This window comes from Neofelis nebulosa, chromosome 7 (assembly GCF_028018385.1).
Source record: "Neofelis nebulosa isolate mNeoNeb1 chromosome 7, mNeoNeb1.pri, whole genome shotgun sequence".
NCBI classification, from domain to species: Eukaryota; Metazoa; Chordata; class Mammalia; order Carnivora; family Felidae; genus Neofelis; species Neofelis nebulosa.
In genome coordinates this window covers 6969928-6994083 of record NC_080788.1, presented here as the reverse complement: position 1 = coordinate 6994083, position 24156 = coordinate 6969928, and the positions used below count along the sequence as shown (strand labels likewise).

The following is a 24156-nucleotide window of genomic DNA, read 5'->3' as shown; positions in this document are numbered from 1 at the left end:
AGCTTGTGGCTTCCCTGATTTTTAAGGTAACAGCTAATGTGCTGTTTTTCTTCCGAGCAGCAAGGCAAAGACTGGATTTTTGTTGCTGTTGCCCTTGTTGTTGATGTTTGGTTTTCTGTGTTTGGAAGGTTTGTGTGTGTGTGTGTGTGTGTGTGTGTGTGTGTGTTGTATGTAAGGTAAAGCTACCACAAAAGATAAACTATTAGGAGAGCTTGGGGGAAAAGCCAAATCTGCATACACATTTTCCACACTCCTGAATTTTGGTTTTGGTCTGGCGGTCCACTTTTACCCTGATTTGGGGACGAATGGTTGTAGTCAGGTACCCTTGGGGGGGAAAAAATTGGCCAAGTTGCGTCTCACACTACCTGAAACCCCCAGGGTCAAAGATCGCTGCCACCTGGGCCGAGTCTGAACTTGACCCCAGCACCGGGGCTGCCCCCCGAGGAGCAGATGGCTGAGTCACGCCCAGGTTGCTTCCTCCCCTCCTGCTCTGAAAATAGGGGGTGGGGCCCGAGGACGCGATAGTCACATGCGTAGGCAGTAGCATCCGTCCCGGTCTCTGTTCCAGGCTGTCACCATGTCACTTCGCACACACCTGGTGCGGAGCGATTCACGGCCGCCGGTCCACAGAAACCAGCGTGCCGCCCCAGTCTCTGGCTGGACTTTCCCCTGCTCCCCAAAGGATGTTCTTGTCAGCATTTTCTAAGTTGCTTATCTTCGAAGTGCTCATTAGATTAAAAACAACCAAAAACCCTACCCAGTTTATCAGTGCTCGGGACTGTGTGTGATTTGGGTTGTCGCCAGTCCCGGTGATGGCTCGAAGGCCCCGATGGCAGTCGGCCCGGGGACGCTATGGACATCTCCTCGCTGGCTTTGCCTCTTAGTGTGGTGGCTGCTCCCCTCCTCCCTGTGCTTCTGACCCTAGACGTGTGCTTCTCCCCAGATCAAGATGAATGCCATGCTGGAGACCCCCGAGCTCCCGGCCGTGTTTGACGGGGTGAAGCTAGCCGCAGTGGCTGCCGTGTTATATGTGATCGTCCGGTGTTTGAATCTGAAGAGCCCCACGGCCCCACCTGACCTCTGCTTCCAGGACTCGGGGCTCTCGCGCTTTCTGCTCAAGTCCTGTCCTCTTCTGACCAAAGAGTGAGTAGACCTCGCCGCCCACTGTATGCCCCTCTGCTAATCTGTTTGGCTGGTGCAGTGTTCAGAGAATCTTGCCACATTCTGTCCTCAAGGCATCCATGTAGGATAGGGTCATTGGTGTCAAAACCGCCACAGTCTCAGTACACATCTGGTGCTTGAATCCTGGAGGGTAGGAGACAGGGTCGGATCTTTGTTGCCTAGAAGCTTCCCTCCCTCACTGCGGTGTCAGCGTCCGTGACGAGGGCCTCGCGGAAAGCAGTCGTCACGTTTAGGTCGTATTCTAGCCCTTTACCAAGTGTGCTGTTGTCCGTCCTCAGACGGAGGAACTGTCCTTACCGAAAATAATTACTGAGCAAAAAAGCACAGACGTCCTAGCTGGGTACTCTCCACCTCCATCATTGAAAAGTGTACTGAACAGTAGCCAAGAGAATACTTGCGTTGTGAGGGAGCCAGGTCTCCCTGCCCGAGGCCCGGGCCTGTAGATGGGAGGTGCCAAGGGTGAACGCTGCTCCTGACAGAGGAACCCTGACGGCGAAGAAGCGGCAGTCTGCGTTCCGTCACACCTGTCTTCAAGCGGCGCGTGGTGTCATTTTTCCCTGGTGACGTCTTCCGAACAGCTCTGTCTTCCTTTAGGGCTCGGGCCACACGTGGGGCACGAAGCGTCCCTTGCTCTGCTGGGTGTGAATCCCTTCCCGCTGTCTCCTTCTTGCTGCTTCACCACCTGTGCCTCTTGTCACCGATTCCACTCTGCCGGGTACACCTTATCCGATGGAAGCTGCCGGCAGAGCCGTCTTCCTGAACCGCGTCCCCTCGGCGCGGAAACTCGAGTTTCTGATACTCAGTGGATGGTGGTAGAAGCTTTCCCTCTCTCCCGACAGCACCTGTCACCCCCTCTAGGGGGGTCGGTGACATCGGGCAAACGATCCTCTTCTAAGAGTGGACAGATGGGCCACAGACCCATCTGAGAGTTTGGGCCCTTGCTTTGTCTTGTGTGATTATCTAGTTGATTTTTACTTACTCTTAGCCAAGGGCGACGAGCTGCCATTGTGGACTTTGTGTGTTTGGGGTGTTCGCGTGGAGTTTTCTTTGTTGCAACAGTGACGCCAGGCCCCAAAAGTTAAGTTGAGAGTGACTCAGAACTCAGTCGTGTCGCCTAATACTTGTGGAGTGTCACATACGGTACAGATGTCATCATGTCGAATTTGGAACCGCTAAGGGGCCTTCACATCACCCCAGGGGGACGGGACAAGTGGGCAGTAGGAAAGTCGTTTGTATTCAGCAGCGTTTGCGGTGAGAAAGCTCTCCTCCCTGAGGGCTGTGCACAGAATCTGTGTGCTTTCCAAATCGGCCGGCATTTTTCTTCGCCACTTAATTTATTATTTTTTTTAATGTTTATTCTTTTTTTTTTTTTTTTTTTTTTTTTTTGAGAGAGAGAGAGAGCATGAGCAGGGGAGGGGCAGAGAGAGAGAGAGAGAGAGAGAGAGAGAGAGAGAGGATCCGAAGCAGGCTCTGCACTGACAGCAGCAAGCCCGACATGGGCCTCCAACTCACAAACCGTGAGATCGTAACCTGAGCCAAAGTCAGACGCTTAACCAACTGGGCCACCCAGGCGCCCCTTCACTACTTAGAGAATTCACTAGTCTGGACTGGCCAATACGATTGGCACCTATTTTCATATTGAGCGGGACCCAGCTAGACCAAGTTCCTCGCCATCTTATTTTTAGAGAAAAAAAAAATGAAGGTATTAAGTAACTAGGTAAGCTAATGTATAGATTAGATGAGTGCAAATTTCTACCCAGCGTTGGTTCCTGAGTAACTAGAGGAGGCCACAGAAAATCTGGAAAAACATCACATATGGTTTGATTCCATAATAATTGTTCCAAGCTTAAAAAAAAAAATGTTGATTATAGCAGATTTGTACCTCTTTCCGTGTTTTCCTTTAAAAAATAACCTAGAAACATTAAACCCAACAGTTCTCTTTGTTCTTTTTCCTCTCTGGCATGATGTCTCCCTCAGCCTGAGGTGTGGCACCATATGACGTCCCGTTGAGATGGCCCCACCCACTCTCCTGGTGTGGAAGTGGATCCCTGGCCACAGACCTCCATGGACCCCCACTGCCACACCACCCCTGTCATTAACCAGCCACATGCTCCCTCCTGGTGAAACCCAAATTAGGGAGTGGTGGAGATCAGCCTCAGTTACTTACCCACAGTTTGAAGGTAGTTCCCCAAAGACTGTTTCCTTCCGAGACCTGTCCCTTTGAGAATGGGACCAGCCTTCTCCGAGCATGTAGGAACATTAAACAGTTAAATTCTAAGCATCCGAGCTCTCTGACTTGAACATGACAAATGATCAAAGAACAAAAGGATTCACTTTTTCCCCTCCATCTTGTAACCTTTTTTTTTTAATGTCTATTTATTTTGAGAGAGAGAGAGTGAACAGGGGAGGGGCAGAGAGAGAGGGAAACAGAGGATCTAAAGCGGGTTCTGTGCCGACAGCAGGAGGCCAGTGTGGGGCTTGAACTCACAACCCGTGAGATCGTGACCTGAGCCAAAGTCGAACGCACAACTGATTGAGCCACCCAGGCGCCCTAACTAACCTCTTATTTTTTACTTAGGTTCTAATCTTAGAAATAACTACATCCTGCTCTCATGCAGCTTATCACTAGAGTGTTTTCACGTTACCCTGTTTTGTCTATGTTACTGCATTTTAAATTTGCTGAGTCTCTTGTAGACATTATTCATTTACTCTTAATGACTTTAAGGTTGGACTCGTTTTTCCTCTCATTTTGAGGATGAGGAAACTTCCCAGTAGCAGAGACGGTAACTGAATCCAGCCTTGGTTCCCCTCTTACCCATGGAGAGATGGACAGATTCTTCTCAAGGTGCAGAGAAGTGAGCAGAGAGCACTAAGGGGCTGGCCCAAGATGAGAGCCTTCGGCAGGACTGGCCCCAAAGCGGCCTTCCGATTCCCACGTGACCCTCTTTCTATTTTAATCGCTCTGTCGGGAGCCACTGTCCTTGATGTTCTTCCTCTGTGTCACATTTCTGTAACAGCCTCCCGTGTATTTGAAGCTGAGGACAGGAAGCATGTCTGTTACGGGTGAAAGTGCTTCTCCTGAGACTTTGAAGATTTTTTTTCCTAGCGGAAGCCCGTCTGCAGCCTTCACAAACAATGGTCTGGGCTAGAAAGTTCAGTTAACTGATTTCCCGCAAACTAATGGTGTTACTCGGTTAACCTGACTGAAGGCAGCCGGTTATTATGACTTAGGTGTGGAATCAGATCTTATCCCCCTGCTGTTCTGCTATAGGAAAAAAAAAAAAAAAAACTGATGAAAGGTGAAGATTGAAAACATGTTATGAGAATAAATTTTTTTTCTCTGTTTCAACATTAGTTTTTGAATCTGTTTTAAGATAATCTATCCAAAGATACATTAGAAACGCATCTTTTAATGTCTGGAGGAAAACACGGCATGATGTGTTTCTTGATCCCTTAGCAACAGATCAATATTTACCTAGTGATTCACTTTTTTTTTGTTCTCAGGAAATGTCTGCTTTCAGTGAAACCCGGCAGACTAAAGCTCAGTTCAGAATTGGGGGAAAATCTAGATGATGCTACAAATCTCCACTTTTTTCTGAATTAAAAGTTTAATGCATATGCATTTTCTGAAACTGAAAAGTAAAGTAAACCGTATGAAAATCATCTATCAGTCTCCTACTCAAAGTTCCATCCTGTTACTCCTTGGGTGATCATCCCTGTGGGGTTTTTTTCTTCTGTAGAGACTTTCCCCTGCCAAATCAGGGGTCTGTCTGTATAGCATTGGGTGGCCTGCTTTAATACTGAGTATGCCATGGACACTTGCCCATGCTGCTATGTATTTTCTAACACTTGATTTTTAACAGCTGGAGAATCCTGTCAACCATTCAAATTTCTAGTGGCTGTTGGCCGCAGTGGTACAGAGTAAAAACTGTGAATTGAAATTTGGCCTGGGATGGAAACCTCGGTCTTCTACTTCTACACGAGCTGCGGAAACCAGGACCAAGTGACAGCCTTCCTGGCCCTTGGCTTCCTTCTGTGTGAAATGAAACAGTCAGCGCTCCCATGGTGCCCTTTGGCACGAGCAACCTGCGTCTAGTACCACTGTTGTCAACCACGCATCAGAGAAGTCCTCTTAGATGAAGGACCCTGGGGGTGGGGGGTCCTGGCTCTAGAGTAAGGACGAGAACGCAAAGAGAAGGTTTTCTTGTGTATCTGCCTTCTCCTACCTGTTTCCATCCCCCATGTTCTAGGATGGGCTGGCAGTAGCCCCCTAGGGCTTTGGCTTTTTTAAGCACTTTTTTAAGGACTTTTTTTTCCCCCGGTGTTTTTTGTGCATATGTGTTTATTATGTAACATAATTGATTGACGCATACAAACTGTTTGGCCACTTGAAAGTTTCAATTAGAAACATATCTCATATAAAAAATTCCATTGATAAATGTAATGCCATTTCATCGTGTGAAGCATCATAACATATTTAACCAGTTTCCTATTTTATTGGGCATTTCTCTTTCCTTTTTTACATCCTTGTAATTATAACCATTGCGATGGTGGATGCATATAGAGATCTGATTGCTTCCTAGGGTAAATTCTTGTTAATATATTTGCTGTATAAAAAGAAATACTCAGTTTAAGGAATTTTACATATTTTGCCAAACTGTTTTCCAGAGGAATTTTTACAGTTTATTTAGTTTATTTATTTTGAGAGCAAGAGAGAGAGAGTGTGTGTACATAAGCAGGGGAGGGCCAGAGAGAGAGGGAGAGAGAAAGAGAGTCCCAAGCAGGCTTCACACTGTCAATGTACAACTTGATGCCGGGCTCTGTCCCATGAACCGAGAGATCATGACCTGAGCCAAAATCAAGAGTTGGACACTTAACCGACTGAGCCACCCAGATACCCTGGAATTTTTACAGGTTATAATCTCAGGAATGTAGTAGGTTTCCCTTTTGTTCGTATTTTTGTCTCTGTTTGCTCATCTGCAAAACAGGAATTCTAGGCTTGTTGGGAACATAGGTTGCAATAGCATGTGAAAATGGTTTCTATGCAGAATGAGAAGCTTGAAGTTCCACGGTCTTGGTGGAGTTTTTTCCCAATAACCTGCCGTTCTCTGTCTTACTGTGGCTTCCTTCAGCCTCTCCTGTAGTTGCTGATTCTCTCTCTTTCTCTCCCCCACTCTCATTGACTTCGGTGCTAGCCAGTCACTTTACACTCAGTACAAATAAGAGAGAGAGTCTGGAAAGGTGCTGTTGTGACCCACTCAGCAAGTCGCCTATACAATGCATCTCCTACTTACCTACTTTATCCTTAAAGTAGTTGGAAATAACGTATCTCCCTCCCAGATTTTCCAGCCTGCTCTGCGTAGAGCCCAGAAAAACCCAACAGGTTATGTAATCTAAAGAGGGGGACGGGTCATTCCCTCTCTTTATGCGCTCTAAGTACAAAGGGTATTTTGAGCTATCATTTACATGTAGTAAAATGCACAAACCTTAAGTATACAGGTCAGGACCTTTTACATCTGTATTCACCCGTGTAACTACCACTCCCTTGAGCTTTTCCCAGAGTGTCCTGAGTCACCTCCTTGCCTCTGACCCACCCATGTGTCACAGTACCACCCGAATTGGCTTCCTGGAGCAGGCCGGCACCCCACACACCAGTGTGGCCCCAACCTACCTGTCTGGCCTCACCACCTGTGGCGTTCTCCTGCGGCCCACTGAGTGCCTGCCTCCTGAGCTCTTACCCCGGGCCATCCCCAGGTCCCCCCTCCTTTCTCCCTCCACCAGAGCGCCTCTCTCCTGGCATCTATCCTGAGAAATTCTCCTGATGTCTCCCCACCCCTCTTCAGTCGGAACGAGCCCCCCCCCCCTTCCCACCTGCATGTTTCCCCAGCGTGGGGTTTCTGTGTCCATTCAACACACTCCACCTTGTTTTCTGGGAAATCGTTTCGATCTCTTTTCTTCATCTGTAAGGTACCGGTGTCCCAAATGCAGAGCCACACTCGTGAGAAGACAGGACAGGATCCCTAGTGCGCGCAGGTCTTAAGTATAATGCTCTTTGGTCTTTCGTTTCCCACTGATGGGTGTGGGTGAGGGATGTTGCGCTCCAGAGAATCAGTGTGCCTTTAACTCTGACAAAATTGTAGTTTTGGGGACGTCACTTACGCTGTTTCTGAAAGAAGACACCTTGGGGTTTTTTTCGGTCTTAAATTAAAGCGGGGCAACCCCAGATATATGCATAAAAGCAGTTTGCAGCCTCCACCCTCCCCTCGGGCCCCGCCGAAGTTTCCATCACCAGGCCCTGGTTGGGAAGTGAAGCTACGAAGCAGGTGCCCCATCCCTGGAAGCCTGCTGTTGAAATTTCTATATTCCCTGTGGGAGGCCAGGCTTCTGCTTTTTCACTCATGAGCAGGCCTGTCGGTGTGGGTCGCTGTGTAGCTCAGGATGAAGGCATTTGGGAGCTGGGCGGAGTGCTTAGCTAATAGACAAGCCTAGAAACAGATCGTTGAGGTGCTTTTACTGGGCACAAGAGACGTGTAGGAACCCGCAGGGTCCGGAGAAGGAAAGCAGTGTGATCAAAACCACAGCCATATGTTCGTGGGTCCTTTCTCTCCTGGAGACTAGTCTCTCTTCTGCAGCCAGCTAACACCTGTACTCACAGGAGCTGGATTATTGTCCTCTGTAGGGGCGAGAGATCCCTGAGACTTGGAGATCAGAGCCACACCCATTCCAACATCGAGCCAGAAGCAGCAGCTGACTGCCCTGTGTCATGCCCTCCCTGAGCATTTCCTCTTTGAAGCTGCTTCAGACACTCGCAAGAGAATGGCAGAAACGCCATGACCTTTCCATAGGTGGCTAATGGGTTTATGTCGTACTTTGCTTTTCCCATCTCTCCTCCTCACTCACCAGGGTACAAACTCCAAACAAGGCTCCTGTTGGAATGCTGTGCTCATCATAATTCGTCCATGTCTTTGGTTTCCGTGAGTCTTGGTTAACGAACATTTGAGGATCTACTTCTCTGATACCCGTGTCGGAGATCTTAAAGAAGGGTCATTTTTAAAAACGTTTTCATTGTAGGGGCATCTGGGTGGCTCAGTCGGTTGAGTGTCTGACTTCGGCTCAGGTCATGATCTCCTGGTCCATGAGTTCGAGCCCCACATCGGGAGCTGTACTGACAGCTCAGAGCCTGGAGCCTGCTTCGGATTCTGTGTCTCCCTCTCTCTCTGCCCCTCCCCCACTCATGCTCTCTCTCTCTCTCTCTCTCTCAAAAATAAACATTAACGTTAAAAAAAAAAAAAGGGGGCGCCTGGGTGGCTCAGTCGGTTAAGCGTCTGACTTCAGCTCAGGTCACGATCTCGCGGTCCGTGAGTTCGAGCCCCGCGTCGGGCTCTGGGCTGATGGCTCAGAGCCTGGAGCCTGCTTCCGATTCTGTGTCTCCCTCTCTCTCTGCCCCTCCCCCGTTCATGCTCTGTCTCTCTCTGTCTCAAAAATAAATAAAACGTTAAAAAAAATAAATAAACATTAAAAACATTTTTTTAAAGTTTTCATTGTAGAAATTTTCTAGAGGCACTTTTTTTTAATGCACAGCTGTGGTTCCTGGTTATTTCTGAGACAGCAAAGCAGAGATCTGCTTTGTGATTTTTCTCTCAAACAGTATCAACCCCCTCCCTATGGCTTCATACATATTCTACTTCCTGACAGTAAGTATCCATTCCTCTTTTATCTACTCTCAATAAAAGCCCAATTCTATATATAAAAATACTGTATTTGTCACAGATGTGCAAGATACACTATTTTTGCGTATCAAGGATGTACTAAATAATTAGAAGTACGCTCCAGAGAAGCACTAATCCTGATCACATATATAGTGCGATATATGGAGTTATTGGAGACCCTATATCCTTGCTATTTCCTTCCTTGCTCTCTCTGTAAGGCTGTCTATTTGGGGCACCTGGCTGGCTCAGTCGGTTGAACGTCCGACTTCAGCTCAGGTCATGATCTCACGGTTCATGAGTCTGAGCCCCTCATCGGGCTCTGTGCTGTCAGCTCAGGAGCCCACTTCGGATCCTCTGTCCCTTTCTCTGTCTTTCTGCCCCTCTGTCGCTCACGCTTTCTCTCTCTCTCTCAAAAATGAATAAACAGTTAGGCGTGCCTGGGTGGCTCAGTCAGTTAAGCATCCACCTTCAGGTCTGGTCACGATCTCAATGGTTCGTGGGTTCGAGTTCCACGTCAGGCTCTGTGCTGACAACACGGAAACTGCTTGGAATTCTCTCTCACACTCTCTCTGCCCTTCCCCCACTTGTGCTCTCTTTCAAAATCAATAAATAAAAACTTTGAAAAAATCTTTAAAAAATGCATAAACGTTAAATATATATATATATGGCCGACTATTTGCAGTGACAGTGGCAGTGGCAGAAGGGAAGCTAGGGGGCGAGGGGCTTAGATAAGGACAACTGATATTTGCCCAGTCTTTAGTAAAACACTCTGCAAATGTAGCTCCACACACTCCCTTCCAGTCGGATCGCTGCCCCCAGCCCCCTCCCGGGTGGAAATTCTGGAGCCAGCACAGCTTATTTATAGTGAGTTAAAGTTGAAAAGAATTTCATTATCTTGGGCTTAAATTCTTCTTAATTCCCTCTTGTTCACAGAGACATTCCAGATCGGATTTAGATCCTTTCCTCCTTGGCCGAACACTAAAGCCTTGTGCTTTTTATAGGATAAACTCCTAATTACCGAGTGTCTTAGTTTCATTGACCTGTTAAGTTACCCATTTTAAGAGCTGTGCAAATATTTCCTTAGATTCTTGTGGTGAATCGTTAACAGTTGATAAGTCGATCTGTAGCGCTACAATGTGCTTCTTATGTAGACACATTTCCCCGGAAGTTTTAAGAGGGCACTTGAAAGATGAAAGGCTCAAAATCATCTTTACTGAGACTGCATATTGATGGTTAGCATCGGTGAGGTCATGTTTTTGGGTGACTTCCTCTTGAAATTGCTTGTGTTTCCGATGAGATGGCCCGAACCCAAACTGTCAAGGTTAGAGTTGCCAATAAGCCCGGGATACTGTCCTCTGTGCCTATGCTGAGCACACATCCCAGCTTTTCCAAGACGGATGGGTTTCCTCAAACGTGGGGTTTTCGATGTTAAACAGGGGAGGTACCAGCCAAACGGGGATGAGTTGGTCCCTCTCTGTGTTACTCACTGTCTTCTGCCATCAGATGGTGAGTTTTTTACACACGGGTGTGCATTTGGGGGTGGGTGGTTAGTTGGCAAGTGGCCAGGTTTAATTCAACTTTTAGATGCTGTCCACCTGCACTGTCTCTGCCCTAGCAGATCACCCATCCAGGAGGCCAGGAGCCAGGTGCTGTCATCCTTGAGGCCACTTGCACTGCATTAAGATGACCAAGCTGAGGCTGTGGAGAAAATTCATTTACTTTCTCTAACCTGGGTAGGGACAGAGACTGTAGCTTCTTGTTAGGGATTGTGCCTTCGGGCAGGAATTGCTGAAAGATCTAATAGATTCGGAATCCAAACTATTCAAGACTCCCGTGATTTAGTTCAGATGGAAAGAGGCTCATCTTCCATGTGCCTTGACCTCCTTAAGGCGATCGCTTCCGGTTCTAAAAATGTATGACCAACCACTGCCCTATTGTATTGTCCAGCTTGAGCTTATTCTTCAGGGCTCTGCTATGTCTTTCAAACGGCAGAAGGGGCATGGGCTACCATTGACGCCATCCCACGGAGTTAAACCCAGCACCTCCGATGGGCAGGTGGACCTCTGCTCTGAGCAAGCCTGTCCCATCGCTGGGTCACCCCCCCCCCGCCTTTCTGGTCTTTCCCGGACAAGGCTCCAGGGTCCGTCTTTGTCCACCAATCATCCTTACCTTTACTTAAAGTTCTTTACTAAACGGAATTTGCTTACTAGGACTCGCCAGGGGTCAGATCCATTTTGTGGTCCTTCCCAGTATATGTAGTTGGCTGACAGCTGGTCCAGTACTCAGGAGCAGGAAATGGACCTTGTTTTCCAGAAAGTCTAACCTTTCTAAGAGTAGCCACCGTTTATCAGCTGCTCGTGTTTATTGACTCTGTAAATTCGCTGGTCACCGGTTCTGATCCCAAACTGGTCTTTTTTCTCTGCCCACTTCCCGGCACGTCTCCCTTCATTATGATAGATAGGGTACTTTATGCTCCAGAGCAGTGTCTACTTTATTGGTAAAAGTATAATTAAGACAGTAAGGTGGCCAGTGTCTTCTGGAGGGTGAGTGGGTGTGGTCACCGTTTCCGTGCAGCGCCGCGGAGCTCAGAGCGGACTGTGGTCTGCGTTCCGCCCTCATCGGAGGCGCAAGTGCAGGAACCAGTCCCCCTCAGCAGCCTTGAGAATGACTTCCCTACGGGTGGAGTCTGTTGAGGGCCTTGGGCTCTAGGATCACAACCTGCGAGGTGGCATCGTAGTTACTCAAGAAGGAATTTTCCTGCGTTTCTAAAGGAAACCTGCCGCTCCGTGAAAGTCTAAGAAGTGAAGCTTTCACTGCTGCAGAAAACTGTGATCCTTGACGGATCGATGTTTCGCGCGATTGGATGAGACGCCATCCCTGTTGCCACCCGGTGACTGTCTGGCAGGCGGAGCGCCACCCTCCCCCCAGGGCTGTGCCCTCCTCGGAGCTGGTCATCTGCCCACGGTGGCTGTCTGCAGTGTCCCAGGAGCCACGGAAATGAGTCAGCCCTCGAGGCAGCTTCTGAATCGCCCTGAACCTCTGCCAGGTTCTCGTCATGGTGCGAGGGCTCTAGGTCGGCCCGGGCCACGGCTTCGAGCCAGACCGCTTAGCGTCTGAGGTAGCCGTGAAAAGAGGCCACCATCCAGTGCATCTGGGAAACCTTCTTGCCTGGAGGTCAGTGGTTGATCCAGAACCACCTGTGGCCTCCTGGGAACAGAGATCCGTGAGAAACAGCAGGTCACAAATTGTTCCATCTTCCCGCTGGCCACTGATGCCATTGCCACACTAGCCTGACGTTTCTGTGGCTTGTGACACCAGAGTCTCCTGTGACAAGACCCTGAGCTGGTGTTTTCAGCCGGATCACAAAAGCTGAACACTAATTCCTCACTAACATGAAGTGAGAAACTGTGTATGGTTTTTTTTTTATTATTTTTTTAATATTGTTTATTTTTGACAGAAACAGAGTGCGAATGGGGGTGAGGCAGAGAGAGAGGGAGACACAGAATCCAAAGCAGGCTCCAGGCTCTGAGCGGTCAGCACAGAGCCCGACGTGGGGCTCGAACCCACAAACTGCGGACGCTCAACCGACTGAGCCAAAGTTGGACGCTCAACCGGCTGAGCCACCCAGGCGCCCCTGTTTGTTTTTTTGTTTTTGTTTTTTGTTTTGTTTTGTTTATTAATTTGAAATCTGCCAGGCCATAACAGTTGGGACTTTTCCTTCCTTGGCCTTTCAATAAAGGAAGATTCCTCTCAGGACCTAGATTTTTTTGAAGTTCGTCAATTAACATTTAGTAACCTGTTCTTTCAGTCTTTCACCGTGTGTACCTCACACTCGCCTCCTCTCATACACACATAATCCCCTTACTCCTATTTCCACCTTCCCGACAACTCCCTCCAGGCCGCCTCACTTGCTGACTCTTGATGCATTCTCTAACCCTTGCCCTCTGCTGTCCCTGTGGCTCCCACCTGACGACAGGAGGAAAGGCGGTATCCCTTCCATGTGTGTGTCTCTCCCTCTTCAGGCCAACTCTATTCTGAGAGGCTTAAAGAGAGCAACCGTCTTAAAATGTCCTGAATTCTCTGTGCCCACTGCATTGCACACATTCAGTGCTCCCTGGCATTTGTAGATAGTTTGGGTAGGAACCCATGTGATGAAGGGTCCGAACGAGCAATTCAGTGGCATGTTAAAGGAGCTTAGGGAAAGAGGTAGGTGGTACTGTGGTGGCTTGGATGTTGAGGTTCGTGTGGCCCTGTAAGATGAGTTGATTTGGACGAGTGGGGCCCTATGAGAGAAGGTAGGGAAGTCAGTGTGAGCGAGAGCCGGCGGGATCGATCATTTAGACACGCTCTTGTGGTGGAAAAGCGACTTCGCTTTCCAGCCAGTGCTTTTTTGCTCCCTTGCCCTGCCAGCCTTCCAGCCAGCCTGTGTGGGTCGCCAGGCGACTGAGGCTTTGCCTGTTTGGCACACTTCCTCTTTGTCGCTGATTTGCCCTGACCCCACAGCCACTCTGCTCTGCCCCCCGCCCCCCGCCCCCAGATCCATGGGTCTTCACCTGGCTGGCCTTGGACCGTCTCTCTTGTGATTCCTAACGAGCTTGGTGCTCTTTGTGTGCCCTTTGGACCTGCCGCTCTCTCTGCCCTTTGCTCGCTGTGCCCTTGATTTTGTTTGCTTATGGGCTTGGGCCCCATCACTGGCCCGGTCCCCACAGCTGCTTCCCGAGCAGCTCCTTGCCAAGTCCCTCTGTCATCGTGAGATGTGACAAGAACTGTCTGATTACAGCAGAAAGCCCCGGGCCTTTTGGGGAGAAGAGGTCAGATCACATGGGGCCTCAACTTCCCAGAAAGGAGGAGTTTGGACTTGATCCCATGAGCACTTGTGGGGTCAGGAAAGAATGCGAATCAGTAGGTGTGCTGGAAAATGGAATGTCCTTGGGTGTTGGCAGAAAGGGTTGAATCGCAGATAATATGAAGGGACCTGAGCAGCTGAGAGAAGAATGAAGTCATGGGCAGAAATAGGGAAGTCACAGGAAGCCGCTTCCTCAGGGCAAGCTGTGTAGTTTTGGCCACTGTGGGACGTGCAGAGGGACAGGTGGCAGTGTGGCAGCGGGGCCCAGGCCTGAGCTGAAGGCCAGACATGCGGGTTCCAGATCAGCTGCCAGCCGGGGAGAGGGAGGCAGAGAGCAGAGAGAGACTGGGGGCTGGGGGCTGCAGCAGGTGAGGGTGGGAAGAAGAGCCGGTGAATGAGCCAGAGATGGGCAGTGAGAAAGGTTCGGAGGAGAACCAGGAGCCTTGAGCGTCATAGAGGCCAGAGAAGGAGAAAGTGGCTTCTAGAAAGCACAAAAAGTCAGGGGGCGCCTCGGTGGCTCAGTCGGTTAAGCGTCCGACTTCAGCTCAGGTCATGATCGCACGGTTTGTGAATTCGAGCCCCGCGTCGGGCTCTGTGCTGACAGCTCAGAGCCTGGAGCCTGCTTCGGATTCTGTGTCTCCCTCTCTCTCTGCCCCTCCCCCGCTCGTGCTCTGTCTCTCTTTCTCTCTCTCTCTCTCAAAAATAAATAAACATTAAAAAAAAGAGAGAGGGAGAAGCCAGCTCGAGACCTGGCTGGGCGACCCCACCCTGCCGAGCCTCCACTTGTTCACCTGTAAAATGGGGATCATAGTACTTTATAGGCTTGGTATGAGGCTACGGACAGACAGCGTGTGACGTGATCTATAGAATGCCTAGCATGTGTAAGTCTTGAGTAAGCACAGCTGCTATTATTGGAGCTATTTTTACATTAATAATAGTATTAGCTAGGGCACTGGCAAAATGACAAAGGGCATAAGGTACGAGTTCATACGAGTATACGAGAACTCAGACTGCGTGGGCAAGAGGGTGCAGGCTATGCCTAGGTAATTGTCGCAAGGGGAGATCCCAGCAGTAGATACCAAATAATATTCAGCCTTGGTAACAATGGAACTTCTAAGAATAAAGCCTTATTGGCTACTCAGAGGAAAATCTGGCAACATCATCAATACTATGATATGATCAATACGAAATTCAGTTGGACACAGTACTAGTCAAGAGACGCTAGTGTCGATCCTCGACCTCTGTGTCTTTTTTTTGGTTTGTTTCTGTTTCATTTATTTTTGAGACAGAGACAGAGGGCGAGCGGGGGAGGGGCAGAGAGGGAGGGAGACGCAGAATCCGAAGCAGGCTCCAGGCTCCAAGCCCGACGCGGGGCTCGAACTCCCAGACCGTGAGGTCATGACCTGAGCCCAAGTCGGACGCTTAACCGACTGAGCCACCTGGCACCCTGATTCTTGGTGTCTTAAAACCACAAACACGTATTTCTCACTCATGCTGCTCCTTGACTTTAGCAGGAGGAGGGCTGTACTGATCATATTGTCACCGGGACCCCAGCTGATGGAGGTGTCGCCTCAACCCGTGCTTCCACAGGCTCCGCCGAGGCGGGAGAGGGGACGCGACAACCCACACGCTGGCTCTTAACGCCTGCTCCCCTGAAGTGGCACTTTGTCATTTCCTTTCCTGTTTCATTGGTTACAGCAAGGCTCGAGGCCACGCTAACCTCAGAAGTGCAGACTTACCCCATGTCCAGCACACAGGGGAGGACGATAGTGACAAAAGTCACCACGTCCTGTCAGCTGAACCTCCTCACCGTTCCTTTGCTTCTGCCTCCGTCCAGGGTGTCCTCGGCCCTTGCTCGCACTGATGCCATTGCCACATCTCTGTGCTCTGCCCCAGCTGATTTCTCTCCCAGGCCCCTAAGCTGCCCTGGGAAGCCCACCTCTGATGTGTCACGCCCCTGCTTTAAAGCTGCCTGGAGGACGAGGGCGAGCCTCGGCCTTGCTCCCTTGTCCTTGTGCCCTGTGTTCTAGACGCGTCAGATCACCCTACATTTCTCTCCTGCTAGCGTCTCACACCTGCCATTCCTTTCCCCTGGGACCCCTCCGTGCCTTTACACACCCTCCTTATCTGAGAGCGCACAGACACCCCCTCTTGGAGGAGGCCTTCCTGGACACCCTCCTCCACACTCAGCGTGAGCACTTTTCTTCTGTGTTTTCTTAATTTTTTTTTTCGTGCTTATTTGTTTGGAGAGGGAGAGAGACAGAGCACGAGCAAGGGAGGGGCAGAGAGAGAGAGGAAGAGAGAGTCTCAAGCGGGCTCCATGCTGTCAATGCAGAGCCTGATGCGGGGCTCAAACCCACGAACCGTGACCTCATGACCTGAGCTGAGGTGCCCCTGTGGGTTCTTCTGTCCTTTGTTGTCTCATAGCAGCTGACTCTGCCATCACGGAATTACACTCGTCGGCATTAAAGTTTTTTATTGTCTGCATCCCATGATAAATTGTGAGATAAGTTACTATTAGCAACAACAAACGTAACAAGTAATAACAAGTACTACCGTTCCTTGGGGGCTCCTATCCTTCAACTGCTAAGTTCAGTGATTTCAGTACGCTTTCTTTAGCCTTCAGGTTAAACCCACCTCTGTGCTCCAATCTTTAAGAAGTAAACGTAACCCAACAGGTGAACTGACTTGCCCAAAGTCGCTGCGTGTCAGAACGGAGATCGCACCCTCGTCTCTCTGACCCCGTAGTCTTTGTTCTTTTCCCTACACCATGTGTCTTCACTGCCCACTACAGTGTCTGGCACATAGTAGGTGCTTCATAAATGTTTACGGACTGAATACATGAACACACAGATCGTGAATAAAGGCGTAAAAAAAGTTGATTCCACTTTATAAATTTAGCCCACAGAAATTACTTAAACACAGAGAAAAGCTAGGGCGCCTGTGGGGCTCAGTCAGCTGAGCGTCCGACTTCGTCCCAGGTCATGATCTCACAGTTCGTGAGTTCGAGCCCCGCGTCGGGCTCTGTGCTGACAGCTCGGAGCCCGGAGCCTGCTTCGGATTCTGTGTCTCCCTCTCTCTCTGCCCCTCCCCCAGATCACACTGTGTCTGTCTGTCTCTCTCTCTCTCTCTTTCAAAAATAAATATTTTAAAAGTTTCTAAAAATATTTAAAAAAGAAAAAAGAATGAGAGTGAGGTACCAGGCCATCGAGTCTGCACCTGGAAGGCCCCAGCCATGACCAGGTTCCCCGAGGAGATGGGAGGCTTCCCCCGGGGAAACTGGCCCAAGAGAAAAGTCCCAGAGACACTCATATTTGGGGGTCTTCTAGCAGAGAGGCTGGAGTCCGCAGGTTGACAGGTCTCCCCGTGTTGTCAGATGGCTGTATATCCACTCTTCAGCATGTCCTCTGCAGAAGGAGCAGACGACCAGGAGTCGCTGGACAGAGGAGGAAAAGCCTTGAACATGAAAGACAGCTTTAGAGCAAGCAGAAGAAAGGAGGTGGAAGAAACATAGCGACATGAGCCAAAGTAAAGTTAAGAAAACCCATAATGAGCATACTTGGAGAGAGGAGAAGGTATATATCCACGTGGCAAGAGGAGCCTCTAAAACCGGAACATTCCGAGAACAGGAAGTGCTTTTGGAGCACAAAATGAAGACGGTGAATCGAGGCAAAGGTACAATTGAAGATCTCGTCCAGCAAGTAGATTAAGTAGACAAAAGACGGAAAGTGGAAGAGAAATTTGAGCAACAGTCTTAAGAAACCTAAAATCCAAGTAATAGTAGTTCCAGAAAGAGACTAGAGAAAGTGGAGGGGAAGAAGTTACCAGAGAAAGATCCCCTGGCTGTCCCATGAGCGTAGGGCCTGAAACTCCAGATTGAAAGAGCTTCCGAAAATCTAGCCCAGGGAGGGAAAAAGACCCCATGGAGGCTCCTGGTGGAATTTTGGAACACTGGTAACAAAGCAAGACCTCGGAACTCGCAGAGGGTAAGGAGAGAGATGGTACTCGAGGATCAGGCATCAGAATGACCCAGATGCCGACAGAAGACCAGAAGCTGGACGACAGTGGAGGGAGGCCTTCAAAATCCCGAGGTAAAAATGGTTTCTAACTTAGAATTCTTTACCAGCCAAACTCAATCTAGCGTGAGGGCAAAATAAAGGCATTTTCAGACATGGAGAGTTGCTCTCAGAGAAGGTGTTTTTTGGAGCACCCGGGGGGCTCAGTCCGTTAAGCCTCCAACTGCAGCTCAGGTCATGATCTCTTGGTCCGTGAGTATGAGCCCCGCATCGGGCTCTGTGTTGACAGCTCAGAGCCTGGAGCCTGCTTCAGATTCTGTGTCTCCCTCTCTCTGACCCTCCCCTGCTTGCACGCTCTCTCTCTCCCTCTCTCTCTCTCTCTCTCTCTCTCAAAAATAAAAATAAACATTAAAAAAAAAATAAAAGGTGTTTTTCTCTTTTCCAAGTCACTTTTTCTCAAGAAGCTAGTGGAAGCCAGCCTCTCCCGAAGGAAGGAAGCCAAGGAAGAGTGGCCTTGGGGCCCGGGATGCAGGAGGGAGCTGAGGGGTCCTTGCAGGATGGAGGGAGGGCTCCCCGAACCGTGTCTCCAGGAGAAAGTGAAACCATTGATTGCCTGATGTCTTTGTGCAGAGACCTAGTTTCCCTCAGAATTTGGAAATAGGCTGGCGGTCGATGCGCTAAGCTACTGAGGAAATGACAAAAGTGATAACCTGGGGAAAATGAGGAACTTTACCAAAAGGATATGTGACTGAGTTGTGACTGATTTACATCATCATATGAACACTGAAAATTAACGTAACCAAAGGTGTTGCTGTACCAAGGTTGAAAGAACGAGGGAGGGGACGGTGCGTGTTTTAGGGGTGGTGTATTAGAGCTGAGGGTCTCCACAGCAGGGAATTCGGTAGGCTACTAGGAAACGTGTGCAAAAGCCAGCCCTCCAGGCACGGCATCCAGAAGTACGGAGGCACGTATGGGGTGACAGGGACCCTAAAAGACTTGAAAATAGCAGTCTCTCCGAAGCAGGAATTGGGAGTGGAGAAGGGTGAGGAGCCATCTTGTTGGAATATGGACACGTATGTTGACTGAAATGAAGAAAGTAATCTAGAAAGGAAAAAATGGAATATGGGAAGATATTCCACCAGCACCGCTTATCGTAGTAGACATTGGGCACAGACGTGCCCCACGCTAGAGACAGCAATAGTGTAACGCAGGGGAGAGCACGTGGGCGGTTAGGTCAGACACGCACTGGGGTTCAAAGGCAGGGTCTGCTGCTTACCAGCTCTTGGGACACTTGGTTTTCTGGTCTATAAACAAAGGGGATTTCCCAACAGTAAGAGTTGCTGTAGAGGGTAAATCAGATTACGTAATGCACCCATACAAGGTGCTACGTAAATGTTTACTCCCTAAATTGTAGCTACTAAACAGGATAGAATTTTGTGCAGCCATCTAGAACTTAATATAGTAACTATGGATATGGGGGAAAAATGACAAAATTACATACTTACATATTACTATTTAACGAAGTAAATACTCTAAATTCAAATAAATACAGATATAAAGGAAACAAAAATGAAGTCCTTTTGTAAGGGTTGTGAGGATATGGACGAATTTTAAACTTCTTATTTCTTCTAGCTGTTTCAACTTGATACGAAATAAAATCAGAAGGACTCTGAACATACACTCCATCCTTCATGGTTTTGAAAGCAAGGTGTCGTTCATTGCCAATAATAAGTATAAGCAGTGACACCAGCCGCTCGCTGCCTTTCACATTTGTCCTTCATGGGTAAAGAGAGAGAGAGAGACTTTGCTTTAGCAGAACTTTCTAGAACGTGCTTATCTGTATGGTTTTGCGGTGCTCTGTCTTGTGTGGACAAGAATGAAGGGTTGGTGCCTGGGCTGTGGTGCCTCTTCACAAGGGTGGAGTTGCTGACTCTTTGAGGAACTGTTTTCCTGCGTTCTCATGCCCGAGGAGAGGGCAGCCATTTTGGCAGAGCAGCCCCACAGCCGTCAACAGTGGCTTCTTTCAGCTTTTTGGAACTGTGTTCCTCTCCTTGAAAGCTCCAGGGCAGCTGTATCATTTCCTTCCTCTGACTTTCAGCTCAGGGCTCACCTTGCTCAAGAAGCAGCGGCTGTTTCCCAGAAGTTCTCTCCACCAGTAGAGCCTGTGACCTTGCGCTCTCTTTCCTCCAGTGTTGTCCTTAGGCTCCCCCCATGTATCCGAGTGCATTTATCATGGTTACACGTTCCCAGTTTCTTGATTTTTTTTTTCACGCAAAACCAGCACTTACACACACATGCACGCTCACATATTGCTTTTCCTTTTATTGCACGGAGCCGCACACCGTATACTTTGTGCACCTCGCTCCTCTTCGTGAAATATCACCGAGAGGTGTTGCCACGTGAGTGTGGGAATCGCCTCCATCACGCGCTGGTATTCCAGAATGGAGACTCCTGTTTCATCCCTCTGCTGATGGAGGTTTCATTTGTTTCTAACCCACTTTCACAATGCCATAACATGTCATTTTGCATTGATGGATGCGTACCTGTCCGTGGAGGAAAAACTGGAAATGGAATCGCTGGGTCGGAGGGGAATGTGCATGGAAAACGTTGGCCAGTGCCCTCAGCCCGTCCGCGCCAGCCCCAAGGGAGAGTCTCTTCCCCCCATACCTTGCCAACAGAAGGGGGTCTCCTACTTTTTTATACTTGCCCATCTGGTAGGCAAAAAGTATTTTCCTACTGTGATTTTTTATTTGTATTTTCCCTTATGAAAGAGGCTGTGCGTCTTTTTTACATTTAAGAACAATTTTTCTTTCCCTCTCTATTAACTGCCTATTGGTAGCCACTGCCCATTTTCTGACAGTCGTTGGTCTTTTTCCTGATCACCTCAGAGAGTTCTGTATGTACTGGGGATATTAGCCCTTTGTGATATGCGATGCAAATATTTATTCTCAGTTTGTCATTTGTCTTTTACTTTGCCCATGGTGGTATTTGCCATGCAAAGTTTTTAAAAAAAAAAAATGTTTGCAGAGTTAAATCTTTTGATTGTTTCTTTCGGCTTCTGGGATTTCTGTTTTTCTTAGAAAGGTCTTCATTGTACGATATATATATTTTTTAATTCCACACTTTTTTCTAGCACACGTATGATGCCATTTTCTACTTTGAGATAAACTTTCTCTGGAATTTATCCTGGCACGAAGTGTGGCTCCAACTTAAATTTTTGTCAATGGCTTCCCTTTACTCAACACTGTTTATTGAACAAGCCATCTTTACCCCATTTACTGAAATGTCACCTTTTTCTCCAACTAAATTTCTCGGATATATTTAGGTATATTTCCAGTCTGTTCCATTCTGTCGATAATCCTGAATATATATATACCATTAGCAGATTCATAGTTTTTAAATGTTTTTTTTTATTATAGGCATTGGGGGTGGTGCTAACTCCCCCTCACTTACACTTCTTTTCATAATTTCCTTGGTAATTATAGCTGGTTCAGTTTTCCGTATGAACTTTGGAATGCTTGTTTGATTTCAAATACGAAAAAAAAACCTTTTTTTTTTTACCGTGACTCTGTTAAACTTATAGGAAACTGAGGGAGATTTAGCATGCTTGTAGTGCTGTGTTTTCCAATGCAAGTTTTTTTGTTCCACTCTCTAAAGCCCTAAAGCGCATTATAAAATTTTCTTCTTAATCTTCTCATGGTCGTGATCTCCCTGGGAACAGGAACAGAGTAAAGTTTTGAATGTGGGTTAGCAGTGATGACGTATATAGTTACTGACAGAAGCATATTTTTTATTAAATATTTTAAGAACACATCTTTTTCTTTCTTTTTTTTTTTTTTTTGCTGTTTGTATTTTAGTTTTTAGTTTTTCTTTTTTTGTGTGTGATTTATTGTCAAGTTAGCTAACGTACAGTGTATACGGTGTGCTCTTGGCTTCCGACGTAGATTCCTGTGATTCATCACTTACCTACAATACCCAGTGCTCATCCCAACAAGTGCCCTCCTCAGTGCCCATCCCCCGTTTTCCCCGCCCCCCCCCATCCCCTACCACCCTCAGTTTATTCTCTGTATTTAAACATCTCTTATGGTTTGCCTCCCTCTCTGTTTGTAACCTTTTTTTTTCTTTCCCTTCCCTCATGGTCTTCTGTTAAGTTTTTCAACTTCCACACATGAGTGAAAACATACGATGTCTGTCTTTCTCTGACTGACTTATTTCAATTAACATAATACCCTCCAGCTCCATCCACATTGTTGTAAATGGCATGGTGTCATTACTTTTCATTGCCAAGTAGTATCCCATTATGTATATATACACCACATCTTCTTTATCCATCCATCAGTTGATGGACATTTGGGCTCTTTCCATAATTTGGCTATTGCTGAGAGTGCTGCTATAACCATTGGGGTCCCTGTGTCCCTATGCATCAGCACTCCTGTATCCTTTGGATAAATTCCTAGCAGTGCTATTGCTGGGTCCTAGGGTAGTTCTATTTTTAATTTTTTGAGGAACCTCCACACTGTTTTCCAGAGTGGCTGCACCAGTTTGCATTCCCACCAACAGTGCGCGAGGGTTCCCCTTTCTCCACATCCTCGCCAACATCTGTTGTTTCCTGAGTTGTTAATTTTAGCTACTCTGACCGGTGTGAGGTGGTATCTCATTGTGGTTTTGATTTGTATTTTCCTGATGATGAGTGATGTTGAGCATCTTTTCACTTGTCTGTTAGCCATCTGGAGGTCTTCTTTGGAAAAATGTCCTATTCTGTCTTCTGCCCGTTTCTTCACTGGGTTATTTGTTTTTTGGGTGTTGAGTTTGGTAAGTTCTTTATAGATTTTAGATTCTAACCATTTATTTGATATGTCATTTGCAAATATCTTCTCCCATTCTGCTGGCTGCCATTTAGTTTTGTTGATTGTTTCCTTTGCTGTGCAGAAGATTTTTATCTTGACGAAGTCCCAATAGTTCATTTTTGCTTTTGTTTCCCTTGCCTCTGGAGACATGTCAAGTAAGAAGTTGCTGGGGCTGAGGTCAAAGAGGTTGTTGCCTGTTTTCTCTTCTAGGATTTTGATGGTTTCCCGGCTCACATTTGGGTCTTTCATCCATTTTGAATTTACTTTGGTGTTTTAAGAAAGTGGTCCGGGTTCATTCTTCTGCATGTTGCTGTCCATTTCTCCCAGCATCATTTGCCAAAGAGACTGTCTCTTTTAGAATTAGATATTCTTTCCTGCTTTGTCAAAGATTATTTGCCCATACATTTGTGGGTCCAATTCTGGGTTCTCTATTCTATTCCATTGGTCTATGTGTCTGTTTTTGTGCCAATACCATGCTGTCTTGATGATTACAGCTTTGTAGTACAGGCTAAAGTCCAGGATTGTGATGCTTCCCGCTGTGGTTTTCTTTTTCAACATTACTTTGGCTATCTGGGGTCTTTCGTGGTTCCATGCAAATTTAGGATTGTTCTAGCTCTGAGAAGAATGCAGGATTGCATTGAATGTGTAGATGGCTTTGAAGAACCCACCTTTTTTCTAACGTTGTGGCTTGCCATTTTGTGAATTATTTTCTGCACATGAAGGAAAAGCAAGGCATGAGCTTGATGTTGCCATGTCAGCATCTTAATTCTTAGAAGCCGTCTCTTGATTAAGGCATTCCTGGAGAGCATTCCAGGTAGATCATCCAAGACCTTCACATTTAGGTATTCTAGGTCCCCCATGAGGAATAGTAGCAAATCCAATGTGACTTTTCAGCTCCCGTCTCCCCTCTTGCCCAGACCTGGCACAGATTTTGAGGTGGCCTCGGGCTGAGAAGCAGACCAAAGGCAACCCTGGATCGGGCAGAGAGCAGCCGGTTGACATCTGTGTGAGTGACAGGGGAGGGGGGTCAGGGGAGACAGGGACAAAACAGAGGTGGGTGTCCAGTGTGCTGGGCATCAGCACACGCCCTGTCTGGTCAGCACCAGCCGGTTTCCCAAATCCCTAATTTAGCAATAGGGAGGGTGAGGCTGGGAGGAGTGGGCTCTGGGCAAAGGGTAGATGAGCCGAGCGAGTCTACAATACAGTCTCCTACCTGGGTAACTAATATGTGACTGGCTCTCGGCAGGACAGGCTCTTTCATGGGTGACACTTGGCAGGTGGAACCCTGCAGCCTCTTCATAAGCTACAAGCCCCCTGAAAGCAGCGTCAAGACCAGGTCCAGAGGCACAGGAAAGAGGGTTGCGCTTTCCTCTGCGGAGGGAGGGGTGTGACCGGTCCTAAAAGCTATTTGCGGAGCAGAAAGATAATGGGATCAGATACGTTTAACGTGTGAATACAATCCTGAGGGTTTCTAACTGGTTTTCTTTGAACTTGAAAATTGAGTTTATTTTTCCTTGAAGCAAAAGAGCGTGGTTTGTTTTTAAGCAGTTTTATCG

General features: G+C 47.8%; 1 protein-coding gene across 2 annotated transcripts in view; it reads left to right on the top strand.

The window, feature by feature from the left end:
* The window catches only part of ABHD2 (abhydrolase domain containing 2, acylglycerol lipase), a 103299-nt gene that overhangs the window by 25437 nt on the left and 53706 nt on the right, over nucleotides 1–24156 (top strand). For both annotated transcript variants that reach the window (XM_058736613.1, XM_058736614.1), the window contains exon 3: nucleotides 944–1143. In XM_058736613.1, the coding sequence (XP_058592596.1) occupies nucleotides 950–1143 (194 nt within the window). In that variant the 5' untranslated portion in view covers nucleotides 944–949. The remainder of the gene's footprint in view (nucleotides 1–943; nucleotides 1144–24156) is intronic.